General features: G+C 45.0%; 1 protein-coding gene across 2 annotated transcripts in view; it reads left to right on the top strand.

Annotated features, from left to right (window-relative positions):
- Positions 1-20,502, top strand: part of Dock1 (dedicator of cyto-kinesis 1) — a 516,616-nt gene that overhangs the window by 114,637 nt on the left and 381,477 nt on the right. For both annotated transcript variants that reach the window (XM_063263800.1, NM_001143858.1), the window contains exons 17-21: positions 4,341-4,444; positions 5,066-5,249; positions 10,031-10,128; positions 14,689-14,778; positions 15,102-15,202. In XM_063263800.1, the coding sequence (XP_063119870.1) occupies positions 4,341-4,444; positions 5,066-5,249; positions 10,031-10,128; positions 14,689-14,778; positions 15,102-15,202 (577 nt within the window). The remainder of the gene's footprint in view (positions 1-4,340; positions 4,445-5,065; positions 5,250-10,030; positions 10,129-14,688; positions 14,779-15,101; positions 15,203-20,502) is intronic.

Consider the following 20,502-nt stretch of genomic DNA (forward strand, 5'->3'; position numbering starts at 1 on the left):
GACACTGAGTTGGGATCTGTGAGAAGGGTGAGCTCTGTGATAGAGTGCCTCAGATGACCACATGGGGGCCACACAGGGAGGCGATTAGTTTTAGACTCTGTTGCAGATTCCTAAGCACGAGTCCCTCTGATCTTTGTGTAGGACAGAAACGCCATCCATTAGCCTGTCTTCAGCACAGCACTGGCTCCTGAAAGGACCTTGATACTGTGATGAAGTGCTCGCGTGTCTCCATCTGAGTTTCTGGGGGCTCAGGCCTTCCTTGTGGTCAGGTGCATGTGACAGAGGATGAAGCAGTTTAACAGTGGCTTGCTGGGCCGAACATATGCCAAGGCTTATTGTTGGAAGGTTTGTGGTCCTTCTCAGGCCACTGAGAAGCCTGAGTCTTTGAAGGAGTCAGGAGGGAGACGGCTTACGTTCTGTACAGCAGGAGAGCCATATGTGAACATCAGCCTACGGGATGTGCATATCCAGGAAGTGTTTAAACAATGGCTCTAGAACAGCTAGGAGCCCATGTGGTGGATCCCTAGAAGATGTTCCTAGAAGAAGGAACATGTCTTCACATTTTCTCCTTTTTTTTTTTTTTGAAAGAATTGCTTTCTGATTACCGGGATGGAAGGAGAGCATGGCAGCCTCCTCTCACAATCCCATGCTAGCAGTTTGAAAATGTCAGGAGCTGAGTTAGACAGCCATCAGTTGCCAGTTTAAATGTGAGGTGCAGCAGAGTGAAGGCCAGCTCTTGGATGTGGAGTGTCCCCATTGTGTTTGCCTTAGAGCTAGGCCATGTTCGGGCCAGCAGGCAGAGGGATAGTCTGGTCAGTGCATATAGTGCCCAGGATGGCTAAAACCCCAGGGTGATGGGCACAGTCACTGACTGTGAGCTTACACTCTTCAGGCTGATATGGAAGCTTCACTGTGTTGTCTGCATCAAACATAACCAGAAACCCTTGCACAGTGTTCCTGGCCTGAATTCTCATGTTATATCTGAGGAACTCTGGGTAGAGGCTTTTGAGTTAGTGGCCCCAAAAAAAGCTTAGGGTCTCACCTATGCCTTAATGCCACAGTGTAGTGTAGCGCCCTAATGTAATTCATTAATTAAGGGAAATATGGTGCCTCTGGGGAATGGCTTCTGCCTCCTGGTCATTGTTAGTGCCTCTCTACACAACACAGAGATGGAGGCTCCCCTGCTGCATTCTCTGGACTGCGTATTGGCATGGGGTTAGTATGCAGGACTACCTGAGGAATTGATAGCCAGGAGTAAAGTGTGAACCGACAGAAGTGGGGTGTGGACAGATGGGGGCTGGTGAACGGGCTTCTCTGGGCACAGGTGTGACCTGCCCAGGTGCAACAGCCCAGGTGTGGTCCAGGTGTAGGCCGGTGCTCTGCTGAGAGGGCTGCAGGAACTTAGGCACTCGTGAAAAGGTGGAAAGACCGTCTCGTCTGTAGAGTGGGCGTGGTTTCGTGGACATACATCATTCCAAGGCTGGTAAGAGGCTGTGGGGCATGTGGCCCATACATATACAGCCACCCAATTAGACAAGATGGATGAAGCAAAGAAGTGCAGGCCGACAGGAGCCGGATGTAGATCGCTCCTGAGAGACACAGCCAGAATACAGCAAATACAGAGGCGAATGCCAGCAGCAAACCACTGAACTGAGAATAGGACCCCCGTTGAAGGAATCAGAGAAAGAACTGGAAGAGCTTGAAGGGGCTCGAGACCCCATATGTACAACAATGCCAAGCATCCAGAGCTTCTAGGGACTAAGCCACTACCCAAAGACTATACATGGACTGACCCTGGGCTCCAACTGCATAGGTAGCAATGAGTAGCCTAGTAAGGGCACCATGGAAGGGGAAGCCCTGGGTCCTGCTAAGACTGAACCCCCAGTGAACGTGATTGTGGGGGGAGGGTGGCAAGGGGGGAGGGTGGGGAGGGGGTCATCCATAAAGAAGGGGAGGGGGAGGGATTAGGGGGATGTTTGCCCGGAAACCGGGAAAGGGAATAACACTCGAAATGTAAATAAGAAATACTCAAGTTAATAATAATAATAATAATAATAATAATAATAATAATAATAATAAAAACAGAGGCTGTGGGGCCTCCAGGTTCTGTGGAGGAAGCATAGTTGGTAAGAGATCTAGACTCCATAGAGGACTGTGTCAGAATTACTCTGGAGCCACTTTCTTAACAAATTCATTCCCCTTAATTAACGAATTACACTAGAGCAGAGGAAGATCTCTAGCATTCTGATTTCCCAAATCCTTGTTTTTCTCGTCAGTTTTAAGTACTCATTACAGACAAGATGCTATCACCTGACATGCCAAGACACATTGGCATAATTAATGAAGTCTCCAGGCCGCAGCTTATGTGGTTCTGGAGACATGTTGAGCATTGTAAAAGTGATGCTCATGAGGTCTTGTTTGCCAGCTACTGAGGGCAGCCATACGGGCATGAGTGCATACACCATTGTTCTGAGAAAGAAAGAATTCAGTACACATCGTCTACCTTTGCTGTTCACTAGCCAAACTCAAGATGCTTTCCACCTTAGAGCAGGGCCTGGAGAGAAACAAACGATGAGATGTCCCCTGTCATGGTCTGTGTAGCTAGCTTGGTGTTGACATTTTAGGACATGCCCTTCTGGCAACTTGTTGGCAACCTACTGGATGGTTTTAGCTCCTTCATCAAAGATCAAGTAACCATAGGTATACGCGTTCATTTCTGGGTCTTTAATTCTATTCCATTGATCCACCTGCCTGTCTCTGTACCAATACCATACAGTTTTTTTTTAATCACCATTGCTCTGTAATATAGCTGGAGATTAGGGATGGTGACTCTCCCAGAAGTTCTATTATTGTTGAGGATAGTTTTCTCTATCCTGTTTTTTTTTTTTGGTATTACAAATGAATTTGCAAATTGCTCTTTCTAAGTCTATGAAGAATTGAGTTGGGATTTTGATGGGGATTACATTGAATCTGTAGATTGCTTTGGGCAAGATGGTCCTTTTTACTATATTAATCCTGCCAATCCAGGAGCATGGGAGATCTTTCCATCTTCTGAGATCTTCTTCAGTTTCTTTCTTCAGAGACTCGAAGTTCTTGTCATACAGATAAAAAAACCACATGATCATCACATTAGATGCTGAGAAATCATTTGACAAAATTCAACACCCCTTCATGTTAAAAGTCTTGGAAAGATCAGGAATTCAAGGCCCATACTTATACATAATAAAAGAATATACAGCAAATCAGTAGCCAACATCAAACTAAATGGAGAGAAACTTGAGGTGATCCCACTAAAATCAGGCACTGGACATGGCTGCCCACTCTCTCCTTACCTATTCAGTATAGTACTCAAAGTCCTAGCCTGAGCAGTTAGACAACAAAAGGAGTTGGTCAAAGGGATACAAATTGGAGAGGAAGAAGACACTACTTGCAGATGATATGATAGTATACTCACTCATGTATACATGCATATACATACACAAATATACACACATGGACATACAGATACACACATATAGATCTATGTATATATACATGTGTACACATATACACACAGAGAAACACACATATACATATATGTATATACGGTATATGCATGCACACATTCACATGTATATCCACACATAGACACACATACTCACAAAGCCTTAGATTTCAGGGCTCAGTAGACAGACACTAGCAGTAATATAACAAATCCCCTACTCCCATGTATCACCCAGAGTTGATGGCGAACCATGAAGAAAAACCCATCAGCTGCTGGTAACATATGGAAGCAGGTAGCTGATTGTTTTAGATGCTGTGCAGAAGCTTGAAGGAAGGGAAAGCCGGAGCACAGCATGTAGGCCTGACTGTTGCACTTTTTTGCTAGAGGCCCTAGAACTTCTCATGGAGGTCTTCTGGCCCCTAGAGGTAGGTGGGTGCGCTAGGACCCTGTGTTTCTATATTGCTAAGCAGTTTTCCTTCCTGCACTGGCCTTTTCCCACGTCCTAGATTTATTCCCCCATTCACATCCTAGTCTCTCTGTTCCTGTTCAAATCATGCCATGCTTACCAAATTGGTTCTGCCTACTCACTCAGGCATCGCAGCATCATGAGCTTTATTCTCGAGTCAGTTGTCATGTCCCACAGTCCCCTCTTCCCTGAGACTGTGAACTAGTTTGAGGACAGTCGATCCTTCCGATGTGAATCTTCCTGTTGGTGACTGTGGGGTCTGTTTGTCCGTCCTGCATTGGCTTCACCTGTGCAGGCTGGTGATTGTCTTCACAAAGATGTCTTGGTAGCAAGTGCTAATGTCACTTTGTCCTGAGTGTAGTTGAAGGTGATTATTGGTTTTCTTTGCAGCCAAGGATAAATCTGAGAAGATCTTCGCACTGGCCTTTGTGAAGCTGATGAGATATGATGGGACCACCCTGAGAGACGGGGAGCATGACCTTATTGTCTACAAGGTGAGCACATCTTCCTGGGGACCCTGGGAGCCCTAGTGAAGTCCTCAGCTGAGCTGAGCTGTTAGCTTTTCATGACTGACTAAGTACCTGAGCAAAACAATTAAAGGGAGGCAGGGTGTGGCCTGATACCGAGGTCAGTGGTTTTAGTCCTTTGCGGTAGGCAGGGCAGGATGTGAAGATCACATCCAGTTGGCCAGGAAGCAGAGTGAGAAGAACCCTGTGAGAGTAGTCTTTTTCTTAACCAAACTCCCATGACTCCTCACTTCAGTCAAGCCTGTGAGCAAGGTGAACATCACAGTTGACATTTCTCACCAGAGGACAGAGCTGCTCCCTAGTACGGAGCTCCATTTAATTATGTAAATGAGCAGTTATGGTGACCAGCCCTTTTGCTGTCCCTCATGAGAGAAGCTGACAGGCAGTAACAAACACATTCGGTGCTGTATATGAAGACTGAGGATGGGAATTAATCCACTGGAAGAGGGAAGACCGTTAAGGTACATTGCAGAACACAACATAGAAGTGGGTGTGGGGGCTTGAAGGAAGTCAGCATAATAGACATGCAAAACCTGGTGTGTGGCCTCAATGAATGTTGTTTGACACAATGTACGATCAAACCCACAGGCTGAAGCCAAAAAGCTGGAAGACGCTGCCACATATTTGAGCCTCCCTAGTACCAAGGGAGAGTTGGAAGAAAAGGGCCACTCAGCCACAGGCAAAGGAATGCAGAGTCTTGGGAGTTGCACCATCAGTAAAGATTCTTTCCAGATCTCTACGCTGGTGTGCTCCACCAAACTGACCCAGAATGGTGAGTTCTAGAATTTCTCCCTCTCAATCACATCCCCTTTGGCTGCTTGTTGAGTGGAGGAGTTTCCTGTGGGTGCTCGGACGTCATTCTCTCTGTCCTTTGATAAGGACCCACATAGATGTCGATGTGCTTGGGAAGAGGAAGTGGCATCCGTCAGAGTTTAAAATTCACACTTCTATTTTGGTCTGAGGATTAACTTAGCCAGAAGATTAAACAATGAAAGGACTTTTTTTTTAAATTCTTAAGTGTGTTTATTTGCGGTGTGTGTGTGTGTGGGCAGTCAGAGGACACATTGGCTTCTTTCCCTTCTCTGTGTGGATAGTGGGGATTGAACTCAGTTCATCAAGCTTGTTGGCAGGCCCCATAACCACTCAGCCATTTTGCCAGCTCTCGATGTCCTCTTTAGGATGCTTTCCAGCCAAAAGAAGGAAACCGGGCATCAAGGAAAGTTTACAAGGTTTGAAATCACATCAGAGAAATGGAGCTGAACTTTGGTTCTAATTTAACCCTGGAGATGACCTTAAGTAAAGGTGCTTTCAACCCAGCTGTGCTTGTTGATACACATGTGACTAATGCCTGCTTCCAGAGCTTTCTGGCTAGTATATACACTGTCAGATGTGAGGTACTCCCTTCTATGTGTCTTCCCCCGTCTTGATTCTCCTGGAGATAATTCCCAGTTATCTTTCCTGGAGAAGTTGGTTGGCGTGACATTTTTAGACCCCCTGCTTGCAGTGTGAGATACGACCTCCTTGCTGGTCCTCATACATGAAACTCAGCCTAATGTGGCAGTTCACTCATCCGATGATGCCTCATGTCCCTGGGCTGGCCGAGTTCATTTCCCACTGCTTGCAGCCTCCTCAGAGTCACGGCAGTCCAGTGGAGATACTTCTTATTCAGAGCACACCAGGGCCGTTGCCGTGACTCTGTCTGGAGGAGGCAGAGGCTCTCTGCGCAAATCCTTCATTTAAAAACCGCATCCTCCTAATGCGGCCGTATCACAGCTGTGTAGAGACTTTATGCTCTCTTGAAATGGAGCTTGAAAATCCAATTTTTTTCCCTCTTAACTGCCTGATATGAGTTGTGATTATTAATGTCCGTCATTATCAGGAATCACATCTCTGTGTTGCCTGTCAGTCATGGCTGGAGTCTGAGATTTGCTGAGGAGCAGACATCTTTCGGGCTTGCACTGGATTAACCTAGCATGGAAGAAACTCGTCCTTTGGAAGACGGGGAGAGATGCTGCTGTCCTGAAGGCCTGGGCATGCCAGCCCTGGGTCAGATATCTTTCAAACTTTCTCCACCTGATGCTTCCCTCTCTCATTCCCAGCTTTACCCAGTGAGGCTCCTCCCGAGTAAAATATTAGTGAGAGGCTGTAAGTCATCCAGACACGTCTGGGTTGTTTGAGTCTGTGTGAACACCGATACTTTGGTACTATCTGGACACTTCTTGGTTGCCAAATCATCGTGGGTTTGTCTGAATCATGCCTGAAGGCTCCCTCTTTGCGGCCTGTGGTAATCCCCGCCAGCAAATGACTCCCCCAACCCCCACACCTCCCAGAGGGACCGGATTTGTGCAAGTGGTGGGGGAAGGGAGGATTGTGCAGGCCCTTGGTGTTCAGGGACATGAGTCAGCTGTGTGGGCTCCAGCTACTGACTGGGCTGCGCAAAGAATATTCCAGTACTGGGAATGAGCTTCTCACCTCGTACCCAAACTGGGATACATGGACTAGTATTTGTGCCTCATTCAGTGCAGGCTGAGGGTGGTGTCCCTGGCTTGGTCATTGACCCCATGTGTGGTGCTTTAGTGTCTGAGCAGGTGCTGAGGTCTGCCCACTCTGTGTCACTTCTGACTTCGGAGGAAGCCACTGTCTTATATGTGGGTCAATGTTCCAGATGCATTGCTAGTTGTCTGAAATTTGATCATCATTTCCTTTCAAAGCAAGTCTCATCCACAGTATGGTTTTAAAACCACACATCTGAGAGTGGTAGGGGGAAGGGGGGACCTCCAAGGGTGGTGTGTGGATGCCTTTTTCACCTTACAGCTCCTTGAATCTTACCATCTGCAGGGTGATTCCCTCCCTGGTACCCAGGGAGAGAGCCCTGGTCTCTGCAGCAGCTGTTGCCAAGCAACAAGGAAATTCCAAAGTGATGCTGCTCACTGAACAGAAGGAGGAATCTGGCTTTCATTTCATGCCAGCATTGATACCCCCTTTTTGGGATTGTGCCATGCCAGGAGTATATAAGATGGGGGTGCCCTAGTTGGCGACTGAGTGTGGAATCCCAAATTCTCCCCTGGGGTAATCATTTTCCTGAAACCATAATTTGTTCTCGCAAAGTTCCATTACTTAGGAAAAAAAAAAGCAGGGGCTGAATTATTCATCAAGGTTTGTATTAAAGATCTCTGTCCTCAGCGCTGTGTGGGCTGCCATAGGGGATAGGAGAAGAACTGGAAGACGTGATCCCTCGTCTCAGTTAGCTTACTGTGTAACGAGAGGGAAGGGAGCCATGAAACAAAGAATAATTATGAATCCAGCCATGTTGAGTTCATCCCTGGGAGTGGAAGCCTTTCCTGACTGGGTAGTTTGTGGGGGAGGTACAAGCCATTTCCTTAAGCACCCCCTCCCCCATGAGGTGATTTATTAATATTCTCATCTGGACTTTTTTCCTCATATTTGCAGTACAAAGCTCAGATGGGCAGTACAAATGTTATAATCGCAGTTTTTGTCAGGTGGGATGGGGCGTGGTTGCGGAGGCAGGAGAATTTATAAGTTCAAATACAACCTGAGTTCTGCAGTGAGCTTCAGGCTAGTCTGACCCATCTAATGAGCCCTGTCTCAAAAAAGGAAAACAAAACAGAACAAAACAACAACAAAAACAACCTCCACCCCCCCAAAAAAGGTGGAAAGAAAAACCCCAAATAAATGACAACAAAATAACACCCTCCCAAGAATAAGTAAATAGCTAAAACTTGAAAGTTGCAGTCACATGACACGTGACAACAACTTGGAATGAATGGGGCTTAGATGATGCATTGGTCTCCATTAAAGAGACATTGATCACTTGAGAGATGGCGATGCCCCCCAACCCTTGGACCAGGAGTGTCAGATCAAGAGGGATCCTTTCTTGTTACTTTACTTCCAGTTAGAATCACAACGCGTCAACTTCCGCCCGGAATTTCTAGCTGCTTTTATGTTCACCGTTGCCATCAGCTTGCCTACGTGTCGTATCGTTGCTTTTAGCTGCCCTGCAAATTATGCGGCATTGTAGCAGCTGTTCAGACAAGGAGACAAGGGAAACTCCCTGCCCAGTGTTCTGTAGTTACTGTGTGACTCAGCTGGCTTTACATAATCCACACTGTATGTGGGTGCTGAGTGCCGCCCCCCTCTGGTTTTACTCTTCTAGTCATCAGGGATGTCCGGGGTGATGTGAAACACATGAAAGTTTGTATGGGGTGTAGGTGGGTTTTGTGTGGTCTGATCCTGAGATGAGAATGCATGTCTGTTTACCAAATTCTTACCTAGATCCAAAATTATATGCTTGCTTTCAGTGTTAATAGAAGCCTTGGCTTTACTTATTTATTGTTTACTTGTTTATTTAGGTGCTTATCGTCTCTTCTCTAGCTGATGCTCCCGCTACCCATAAGCAGTCGATTAGATGCAGTTCGACAGTTACATTTTTTGCAAGTGATGGCACAGAAATATAACTGCAAGGGAGAAAGTATGGGAACGCGGGCTTTCCTAGAGAGGGCTGAGATTCTGTCTTCCTGCCTTAAAGAACATCTTAATGTCTTAAGCAAAATCCTTCAAGCTTTAAAAAAAAAAAAAAAAAGGAAAACCCATCCAAAATCCCCTGAGGCCTGGGAAGATGTCTTAGTCTGTAGATAGTCTTCGTTGCAAGCGTGAAGATATGAGTGTGGGTCCTTAGCACCACATAAAAGCAAGCAGCAGGATCATGTGTCTGCAGCCCTAGCACTTGGCAGTAGGTGGGTAGAGGCAGATGGAGACAGGTGGATTCCTGGAGCTCCATGCCTGGCCTATTGAGTTGAGTCAAACTCCAGATTCAGTGGGGAACCCTGTTGTAAAAAACAACATGCAGTGGAGGAATAAATACTTGGAGTTGGACCTCTATACATGCACTTGTGTATACAGCCTGACACACACACACACACACACACACACACACACACACACACACACACACACACACTCACACAAACACCAGATATGTGCCCCCCTCCTTTGGATCTTTGAAAGCTAGTATATTCTATTATTCTGGACTTTTCTGCTAAGACCTACAAATAGCAAAGAGGGCAGCAGGCAGCTGATCAAAGAGGATTCTCAGTTCTTCATAGTCTTTGTGGTTCCACAGATTTTCCAATTTGTAGTTTCAGGACTTAAACTTGTTTTATTTTAAAATAATAAACATTTGTTCTTGAGCAGGAAGAGCCACTTGGGGATAAGGGCTTGGCACCTCTGTTCCAAGGGTTAGCAGCGGCCTCCAATAGGTGGGGATCACCCCCTGTCCCGTGTGGTTTCCAAATGTATGTTGAAAGCTCCTACATGGAAATCATTCTATGGCAAACGTGGCTGGAAATAGTGAATTCAGCTATACTGCTATTACATGTGTTAGCACTCAGTAATGAAGTGTTTAGCAAGTGAACCTTCTGAAGTCGGGTTGAGTTTTCTTCTGAGAAGTGTTTGCAGAGAACCTCACAAAGTGTGTGAATTCGAGACCAAGTCCTTGCTGTTAAGGGGGAGCTGATCCTGCTGTTCTGTTTGCAGTGGACCTCCTGGGGCTGTTGAAGTGGAGATCCAACACCAACCTTCTGCAGCAGAACTTGAGACAGTTGATGAAGGTGGATGGTGGCGAAGTGGTAAAGGTAACACAGGCTGTGGAGGGAGGCTTGGGCTTGTGTTTTCTTCCTGCTATTATGTACTGACTGTGAGGGAGGGCAAAACGCTGGTTGGTTAAAATCACTTAACAATGACGTAAGTCTGTATGTGCGCAGAGGCAGAGCGGCTGGACTCTCTTCGGAAGGGCTAAGCGGCTTAATTTGGAAGTATAATCTTTGAACCCATCAGCTCCTGGGTGCTGTTTTCTCTTTTGATGAGTCCTCAGTGCTGTGTTTACAATGCTCAATGGCCTCTTTCAGCCATGTCAGTCACTGCCTTCCTTTCTAGGTTCTTAGGGTTTCATGGGACATGATGGTCTGTTTTTAACCCATGTGGATGTCCTGTTTGTACTGGGTTGTTTTATTCTTACCATGGCCATTGTCACCGTCCTAGCTACTGAGTCATGATTCTTTAACTGACACAGAATTTACCAGGATATAGCCAGCTCTGGGCATGGTAGTCTGTTATAAGCACCAAGGGTCAGACCTGGTCATTTCCTACCTATGTGATACTGAACTCTTGTCCTAGCTTCTCATTTCCACTCTGGAGAAATGTTTGTTACTAATTAGAGTTGTTTGCTTTTGCATGTATTTGTTTCTAATATTTTCATTATTGGAGAATTTCATACAATTCTTTTTGATTATCTTCACCCCTTCCCCTCTTGCCCTCCTCCCCTCAACTCCTCTCAGGTTCATCCCCACACCTCTTTATCCATAGACTCTAACTTGTGAAGCCCATTCTCCAGAGCATCAGAAGCTACAACCTTCAGGAAAACAGACTCTTCCTGAGGAGCAATTAACTGTCCCTAGTGCCTCATTGAGTGGGAGGGGCTCATCTGGTTTGATCTTGTACAGGTCTTGTGCAGACAATCACAGCTGTTATGTATTCGTGAGAGCAGCTAGCAGTCCCATCCGGAAGATACTTTCACTCTGAGCCTTTTTGATCTCTGGCTCCTAACCTCTCTGTATGATTTGTAGCTGAGCATCCTACAGGCACTCTGTACCGTGTAGCTATAGCTACTTGTTCAGATCCTCTCTATTCAGTGTCCTGACCTGGGAACCTTCAGTCAGAGCCATGATCTGAACTCCCAGGTTCTGTCCCTTAAGTTCTCTAATGTTAGTACTTCTAACATACTGCCTCTTCTACTCCCTCTCCTGCCTTGGGTTCTTCCCCCGTGTTCCATATAAGGTGCTTGAATGACATTCCCTTGCGTAAATGGAAATGTCATCGTTGTCAGGGTGACCCCTCTGGGCCAGAGGACACTCAGCTGGCTAGTGGTCTGTGATGTTTCATAGATCATTTCTCTATTCCTAGTCAGCGCATCGCCTCTTCAGTTCTTCACCCTCTGTGAGAGGAGCATGCAGTAGGGGACTGCCTTATCTCTGGAAAATTAATTACTTAAAATGGCCTTAATTAACCAGCAATGTGCTTAACTTCAGCACGAATTAATTTGCTTGCACTCCTTTCCTGCATCCGTTGTGTAACCGCTCAAACATGCTCTCGCTAATCTTAAAATTTTAATCATCTCTTCAGTCCTGCTCTTGTACCAATGGCTTGGACAACATTAATTGCTTTTTAGACTTCCTTGGGTTCTAAATCCCCAGTTCAGATGGAAACTGGGTGGATACATGAACATACTTTAAAAGAGGTGCATTTAATGAAATAGTCTCTTTCATTTTGAAGTCCTGGTGTCATGCATTCCTGGTACTTCTATTGACTTGATGTCATACCAGGAAAAACAAATCTAGAATCGTCTTGTCCTCTTCTCCATTCTCCATTGCTAGTGTATTGTTCTATTTGAATGTTCCCCATGGAAGTGATTTTCCTACTTCTTTTCCCTTCTTCCAGTGATCACTGGTTCTCCTGGCTTGGGCTGGGTTGACCTAACCTAGCCTCTCCTGGTGTGCTTGACCCGTTGCTTCTCCTCTGCCACCATATATTCCAGTCATGCTTGTTCCTGGAGAGATGAACTGAGTTCTCTAATGCATGCAGTTCTGATGGCCAGCAGGACTCGAGCTGCGTGGCTTTATAAGGCGCTTTCTTCTTTATTTAGAAACATTGATGGATGATCCTTTACTCCATGACTTCCTTGTGTGTTATCATAGCTGGTAGAGGAGGGACAGCAGTGCCTGATGGATTGAGAAAGGAATTTGTACACATAGTAGGAGAAATGGATTCACAAGAAGATGGAGAATAGCCATGGCTGCCTGACTCTTCCCTTGGTGGCTCAGAGAGTAAGGGTATCTGAGCATCCGGTCTTTGGCTGTATGTGGGGACCCTTCCAGATGCTTGTCCCCGACTACCAGGTACTGTGTCCAGAGAGGGACGCTCTGTTCTCTTCAGTTCTGACTCTGTGCTGCTGACCTTGTCATCTGTTTGAATGTCAATGGTAGGCCTAGGGCTGGGAGGTTGCATGAACTACGATGAGCTTGCTACCCAGAGAGCTTCCTGGCAGGGACACTAGGCTGTTAGCAGATGGCATGAAGTTTTGACCTTTGGTTTACAATTTGAAAACTATGGAAATGTAACAAGGGTGTACAGACCCAAACCATCAGAGTTGATAAAGATCTTGTCATATCCAGACTCCAGTTCTTGATAGAAACAGTAGTTTATCTCTGGCTAGTTGTGTGTCCTCTTTTCTCTGTGTAGTAGAGGTTGGGTAGCACAGGGTGGATTCCTGTCTGTCTGAGCCCCAGCTCTCCCGCCACTTATCCTGGTTTTAAAGCATGAAGCACAGGTAGGTAGTTGGGGCTGGCGCTAGTTTGAGAACAGGTTCCTGTGGCTTGTGTCCTCACTCTTCAAAAAGGTTTATAAGATCCCTTGTATGTCTACCAGGGTCTTTGGGTGCTCTTGTAAAGGCTAACCATCTCAAAATCTGGACCCTACCTCTGATTCAGCCACTCCTTTGATATTCTGCCTGTGGCCACTTCACTCACTTTTTAAAAACAGTTATTTTCCCCCCTTGGTGTTTGAGACATAACTTACATACCATAAAATTTCCCCCTTTTTAACTCTGTTCAGTTCAATAGTTTTAATATATTTATTGAGTTGTACAGTCCCCAGTACGATCTAAGAACAGTTTCTCTACTCACAAAAGAAGTCCAGACCTATAAGCAGTCAGGTCCCAGAGTCTCTGGCACCCACAGTCTAGTTTCTTTTCCTGTATTTGATTAGTGGACAGAATATCCACTATATCTTTCCTAGAGATATCCTGTCCCCACGTGATTTAGTGACGGTCCCATGGGAGGATAGATAGGGATAGATAGAAAGCATTCACTTTGCTCACCCATCCTTCAGGGGATGAACTTTTGGTTTCATTTCCTTTTTTTTTCAAAGATGTACAGCGCTGTTTTACGTCTTTTGGCTATCTTTGTTTGTGTGAGCATTATGTTTTTCTACGGGCTTTGTATCCAGGAATGCTACCGTTGAGTTAGAGGGTTAATATAGATGTAAGTTTTTGAGGAATTGTCAAATTGCTCTCCAAAGTCTCTGTACTCTGTAAAATTTTATATTTCCCCCAGCAGTGAGTGCACAAAGGCTCCCATTTTTATGCACCCTCTCCCACTCTGAACTGTCTGTCTGTCTTTTTGCTGATGGCCTTTACAGTGGGTGGTGTGTGGGCACCGGCATGGTTTCAGTTGCATGTCCCTACTGACTAACGATGAGGCATTTTTACTTTGTCCTTTCATGGCCAATCTTGTATCAAGTGCTGTCCTTCTTACTCTCGGACATCCCTTCCACTGGGGATCTCACTAGTTCAGTGAAATCCAGTACATCTTATATCTTCTTTAGAGTGTGAGATTCGTGCGACATATCTTTGGAGTCCATTTTTTTTTTTTTTTTTTTTTTTTTGTAATTAAGTGAGTGATGCTTTGCTTTCCTATATGGTCATTTCCTTGGCGAGTTTCAGTAGACTGTAATAACAATGTTATCAGTTACTGATGTTGCATACATACTTCCCAGCACCCTGTTGTGTTCCTCCACGGCAGGCATACACGATCTCATATTTTCTTTTTATGGCTCAGCTGGTAGAAGGCCTTTTCCTTTCTCAGCTGAATCAGTGCTCCATGACTTCTGCTCATTACTCATGGTTGGTTGGTAAAAATGAGTCTGGTATGTCCTTATGAAAATATGGAAAAGTCTTGAGAAGGGTCTCTGAGTGGAGTGGGCGACATAGGGCATCTCCCAGCTCTAGACTTCTGGTTTTCCCACGGTGACCTCCTTTTGTCCAGAAATCAGTCATGTGGAATTTTGCTTCAATCATCTGTTATCTGACTAAAATATTGGAAATTGCTAGTTTAATTACTTAATTCGTACATTTTTCGAGACAGGGTCTCACTCTGTCGATCAGGTGGGCCTGGCACTCCCTGTATAGCTCAGACAATTGTTCTGCCCAAGCTTCCCCCTGTGCTGGAATTGCCAGCATGTACTACCATTCCTGGACTGGAGAAAGGCAGTTAAGCCGAGTCTTGCCAGAAACCATGGCTGTGCTAGGCTAGGGGAGGTAGGATGCAGGGATCGTTCAGTGACCTCTTGTGTCTTTACAGTTCCTGCAGGACACCTTGGATGCCCTCTTCAACATCATGATGGAGAACTCCGAGAGTGAGACGTTTGATACCTTGGTGTTTGATGCGCTGGTAAGGGGCCTCCCTTTCATCCTCTCAGAGGGTGAGGTGTTCTTTCATGCTGCAGCCTTTGAAGGCGGAAGGGACCCATCCCAGTCACCTTGAAAGCCTTTAGTTGTAGAGTCAATCAAAAAGGAAGCCTGGAGGAGTGCAAATATACTTTGAATGTGAAACTATAGTTATGTTAATCCCCACGCTGGGACAGGGAGATATAAACCTGGGAATGAATGGCCTCTGCCTGGACCGTTTCCAACTTATTTCTTCATATCACAGAGGAAGATTCCAGAATGGCTTTCCTTGTCCCACTCACGAGAATGTTTTGGTTATATTGATAGGTCTTTATCATTGGACTAATCGCGGATAGGAAGTTTCAGCATTTTAATCCTGTTTTGGAGACTTACATTAAGAAACACTTCAGTGCGACATTAGCCTACACGTGAGTTCTCTTGTGTTATTTCAAACCACTGCTTCCTTCTCTGATGTTTGTGATCATTTCTCCTCTGTGACTTTGGCCTCTGACCATACGTTTCGCCACACAAAACTCTGGCTTTACCGGCCTACTTTGTGTTATTGTTTCCTTCTCAACAGTCCGGGACTCCTTGTTGAAAGAGATATATGATAAATTAGCCTCACATTTTGGAATAAATCCACGTTCTCCTCCACACCTTCCATCTATCTTTGAGAGTTTCTGCTTATGTTCGATGAAGCTGATGTATGGATGCACGCTTCCTGTCACTCTGAAGCCCCCCCCCCCAAACAGCTGATATATGAACAAATGGATGTGTTTCTGTGTGAAGCTATTGGGTTATTTGTGTGTGTGTGTGTGTGTATGTGTGTGTGTGTGTGTGTGTGTGTACATAAAATGCAGTTTTGTATTCTCCACCCAGCCTCCTTGCTCCTTAAAGTACGTCTTCCCTTTTCTTACACAAATTTTAGCTATTAAACTACTTAGATTCTTCTTTTTCTTCTGTCCATCTAGGGCCCTTGTCTCCAGCCCTCTCTGAGCATGCAGGGAACTTGTGGAGCTTGGGCCAGCAAGAAAAGTTACCTCCTGTTTGGTAACTGCATGCAGGGTACATGGGCTTAAGTGACAACTCTGTCCTTTATGAATTGTGTGATCTTAGGCAATTTGCTTAACCTCTCTGGCCTTCAACCTTTTTGTCTACAAAAAAAGAAGATGAGTGTAGACTTGTTTGAGAATTCTAATGAGTTATTAGAGCTCAGAATAAACCTTGATGCTCAGACAGCAAGCACTAAGCAGTTGTTGGGGTTCATTTACTCTGTTGGACTTACTTTCATGTTGGGATTTAATGACATGTATTCAGATTTTGTATTGTGTAATTGCATTGGAAATTTAAAAAAAAGTCATACTATTTCTTTAAGAACTTTAGAAGTTAGAGTCTATAAAATAGTCCAGGGCCCCATCTGTGCTTCTGAGGAGACTTAGTAAAAGCCTGTTTTCTCTGACTATGTAGCTGTGAACTCAAGGTCCAGGGATGCCAGTCTCTGAAGCCAGTGGGTGGCACAACCCAGTGTTGTGCTATAGATCCCTTCCTGCCCCATCCTTCATGCTTATGGCTGATGGTGGGTAGAGTCCCTGGCAGGGGTAGGAGCCTAAGAAACTACTTAAGCTTGCAGAGCAAGCTGTGTAGATTCTTTTACTAGTCTTCTGTTAATGTTTACTCAAATCTCTCTGTTGGCTCAGTGGAGATGCCCTGTAGATTTGTATATTGGACATTTTCCTATAGAATCTCCGGGAAAGGAACAAATTGGGATGCCTTCTTGCCTTAGTGACTAGCATTTGCTATTCAGGGATTGTGGACGTGGCCAGATGTCTAAGCACATAGCTGGTTCTCCATATGTAGCTGATTTAAATATTTCCTCTCAAGCAGGTCTAATAGGCTATTTTGAGAATAGCTTTCCTACTTTAACTCAGGAAACCATAGCAGTGCTGACCACTTCCTGGTGTGGGCCTATCCTTGCTCACTGGCGGAAAAATAAACTAGAGGGGTTGCTGGGGACATAGCTCAGTGGAGATTTGCATAGTGCCCGAAGCTCTTAGTTTCAGTTCCAGCATTCTGAGGGAGGAGTCAGGAGGATCACAAATTCAAACTTACAGGCTACATGAGTATAAGGACAGCCTGAAATGCAGAGGCAAGATTCAGTATCCTCCTGCTCTGTCTGTGCTGTTTGCTAAAAAGACTTGTGTTTTAGAAATAGATATCTGTACCACATTCTGATAGACTGTAAATCTATTGTTTTCTATATCAATTACAAGGGTTAATAAAAAATAAGAGCCTATTTATTAGTGTATTATAAAAAATAGGAACTCATATATTTGACATTACACTTGAAACAGTAATAATTCTTTTCCTATGTGTTTAAAAAAAACATTTAAATTATGTGTGCATGTGTCTGTATGGGTGTGGGTATATGCATGTGAGTGCACATGCCTGTGAAGTCCACAAGAGAGCACCAATTTTCCTGGAGGAGTGGCAAGCCGTTGTAAGCTGCCTTACATTGTTGGGACTCAAACTTGGTTCCTCTGCAAGAGCAGAATGTGATCCTAACTACCGAGCCATCTCTCAGGCCTCTAAAGCAGTAACATTTTGATTCTGTGGAAACTTTGTTTCCTCGGCAATGAATCTGAGTAGTCAACCTTTGAAACACCAAAGGAGTAAGCTTTGACTTGTGATTTGTAGCACCCAGTGAAGGCTGTCCCCGCATATTATCTCTTTCCATTGTAGGTACTTATAATGTTCTGTGGGTCAGTTGAAACTCCAGCATTATCTATTAAGAACCTCCATCCATCCTGTTCCCTGAAGACCTCAACAGGTCTCATTATGTTTCCCTGTCTGGGAACTCACTTGTGTAGATCAAGATGGCCTCAAAGTCACAGAGGTTCACCAGCTTCTGCCTCCATAGTGCTGGGATTGAAGGCATATTGCCATTTTTTTGCCTTTCAAAGGCTGTGTGAGTAGCGAGAAAGTTCCCAGCAGTGGGCCTTCTTTTCATCACCTCAGCTCCAGCACAGTTCTCTGCCTTGGCAGTTCACAGAGGCTAGGACACCTTGGGTGTGACCAGTACTGATCCTATTGAGAAGAGAAGGAGGTGCTCCTACGAAGGTCCTTTTCAGGTAACCTTCATGCCATGTCTCTTTTCTGTCTCATGCACTGGGTCTCATGGGGCTGCCATGCGCTTCCCATTGGTATAACTGAGGCCCCATTTGCTCTGCCCCATTTTGGCTTCCTTCAGAGGTTTTGATCTTTATGTAGTTATGCAATGGCTGTGCAGATTTATTTTCTGGGTTTGGGCCATTCTCTTTGTCGACCATCATTATTATTCCAATCCTTTCTTTGATTAATGAGTTGGAAGGATTCTCATTCCCAAGTATGTGCTATGATGTTTTTGTTTTTTGTTTTGTTTTGTTATTGTTTAATGTTGACTTGAATAGAGGTGAAAAGATAAGCTGCTGGGAAGCCTGGAACAATATCAGGAGCTGTGTAAGATAGACTTGTGCCCGGTATCAGAGGCTTCAAGGAATGGCTTTGCTTTGGGGCACTTCCTAATGAACACACTTCCCCGTGTATCACAGTGCCATACCCCATGGCAGATGGGTTCTGCAGGCCAACCTTCAGAACACACAGTTTACACCATCGTATAGGCTGCCCCCACAATGGCTCAGGGTTCCTTTCTGAAGTGCTTTAACCTATTCAGGGTCAGAAACGCCTTCTTATTTATTTGGTCACTTGCAAACTTCTTAACTTATTTTTTAATCTAAATATCATTGTAACTAGCAGACTGGAGGATGTCTCGGGAGGAAATGCATGGGCTGTGCTTTCAGAGGATCAGTTTCGATATGTAGCACCCACAGAAGCTCTCAACGGTCTGCAGTCATAAGACAATCTGAAGCCTTCTTCAGAACTCTGATAGCACCACACACACGTGTTGTGCACAGACATATCCAAGCAAAACAACCACATATATCACATATAATTAAAAAGTGTCAAAAAAGATGTGTGTGTGTGTGTGTGTGTGTGTTGTATATGCACATATGTCTATGTCTGTGTAGATGTATGCACATGCATAGGTCTAGTGCTGATGTCAGAGGTCCTCTTTCAACTCTCTCCCCATCTTGTTTTCTGAGGCAGGACTTCTCACCGAACCCAGAGGTCACTGGCTTGCTTGGACTCACTGGCTTGTAAATTGCACAAATCTTCCTCCTCTGTTTCTGCCTTGCTGGTGCTGGTGTTGCAAGCATCTGCTATTACCATGCCTGGCTTTTGTAGTGGGTCCTAGGGATTGATCTTTGGTCCTCTTTCTTGTGTGACAAGCATTTTACCCTCACCCACTGACCCCTCACCCTACACCATGGTACCTATGCTTGTTTAAAACTCAGAAATGGCTCGAAGACTGCATGTAGCTAGTGCTCCAGCAGAGGACTTGCATTTGCTTCCCAGCACCACGTGTTGGTTTGTAACTGCCTATGTATATATAACTCCTGTTCCCTGGGATTTGACACCTCTGCGGACATCTGCTCACCTGTGGTATGTATTATGTGCACATGCACATGTCCATAAACTTAAGTAAATCTTTTTTTTTTCCACGTGGAGAGGTTTAATGAGAGAAGAAGAGGAGAGGAGAGGAAAGGCCGGCCATGAGCACGTGGAGGGAAGGGGTGGGGGTAGAGAGAAAGGACAGGGAAGAGAGGAAGAGCAGGGAAGAGAAGAGAACAAAGAGCTTAAGTAAATCTTTAAAGTGAATAAAACTCCCAAGACTTTTGCTCATGGCTACTCTAGTGTAGGAGGAATCATTTTGTGAATTCAGACAGTTTTCCCATCCTTGTAACTAGTGTCGGAGACAAGATGTCTGTACTATATTGCTATCCCCCGCACAAGAAAGACTGCTCTTGCCCTCAGAGTCAGTGTTGCTCTCAAAAAAGCAGCCATGTTCCCATTTCTGTATCAGAGCTGTTTTGTCTTCTCTTGAACACCATGTACTCCTATGCATCTGGAGCATAATGCTTTCAAGATTTGCCCATATTGCTCTATGTGTCATTGTTTGAATTGGGCCCTTTTTAAAAAAAAATTTCTTAGTCATAATTGACTCCCGCGATTTGTTCTGTCATTAATGATAGATGGGCTGGAGGGCTCTTACCTTCCTGGGATTCTGCATAAGGCTGAGATTTCTTGTCTTTTATAGACACAGCATTCATTTCTCTTGGATAAATGCTCAGGCCAAATTTGCCTGCCCAGAGAGACAAGCATGTAGTTTATGAAATTATTTTATTACTTTGCATTCTATGAACAACTTACAAACACCCTTTTGCGTAGAGTGGAAAGGTGTGGCCATGGATGTAGCTTCATAAGTAGAGGGACACAGAAGCCCTGGGGTTGATTCCCCGCACACAAAGCAAGGCCTGATAGCAAACATCTGTGAGCCCAGCACTCTTGAGGTGAAGGCCAGAGGATCAGAGGTCCAAGGTCACCCTCAGCTTCATAGTGACTGTCAGCCTGGGTTACATGAGACTGTCTCACCAACAAACCAAATCCAACCGAACCAAACTCAACCAAACCAACAACCCCAACAATCCCTGTTGGTGGTGATGGAACCTCCTGTCTAGCCTTTCCCTTTGCCTACTTAATAGCTGAGCAGTGTTCTCCTCTCTCTTTCATGATTAAATTACTTACACTCAGGGGATGGGCATTGTATTGGTTATATAGACGATGCTGAGGG

This window comes from Rattus norvegicus, chromosome 1, assembly GCF_036323735.1.
Source record: "Rattus norvegicus strain BN/NHsdMcwi chromosome 1, GRCr8, whole genome shotgun sequence".
Classification (NCBI taxonomy): domain Eukaryota; kingdom Metazoa; phylum Chordata; class Mammalia; order Rodentia; family Muridae; genus Rattus; species Rattus norvegicus.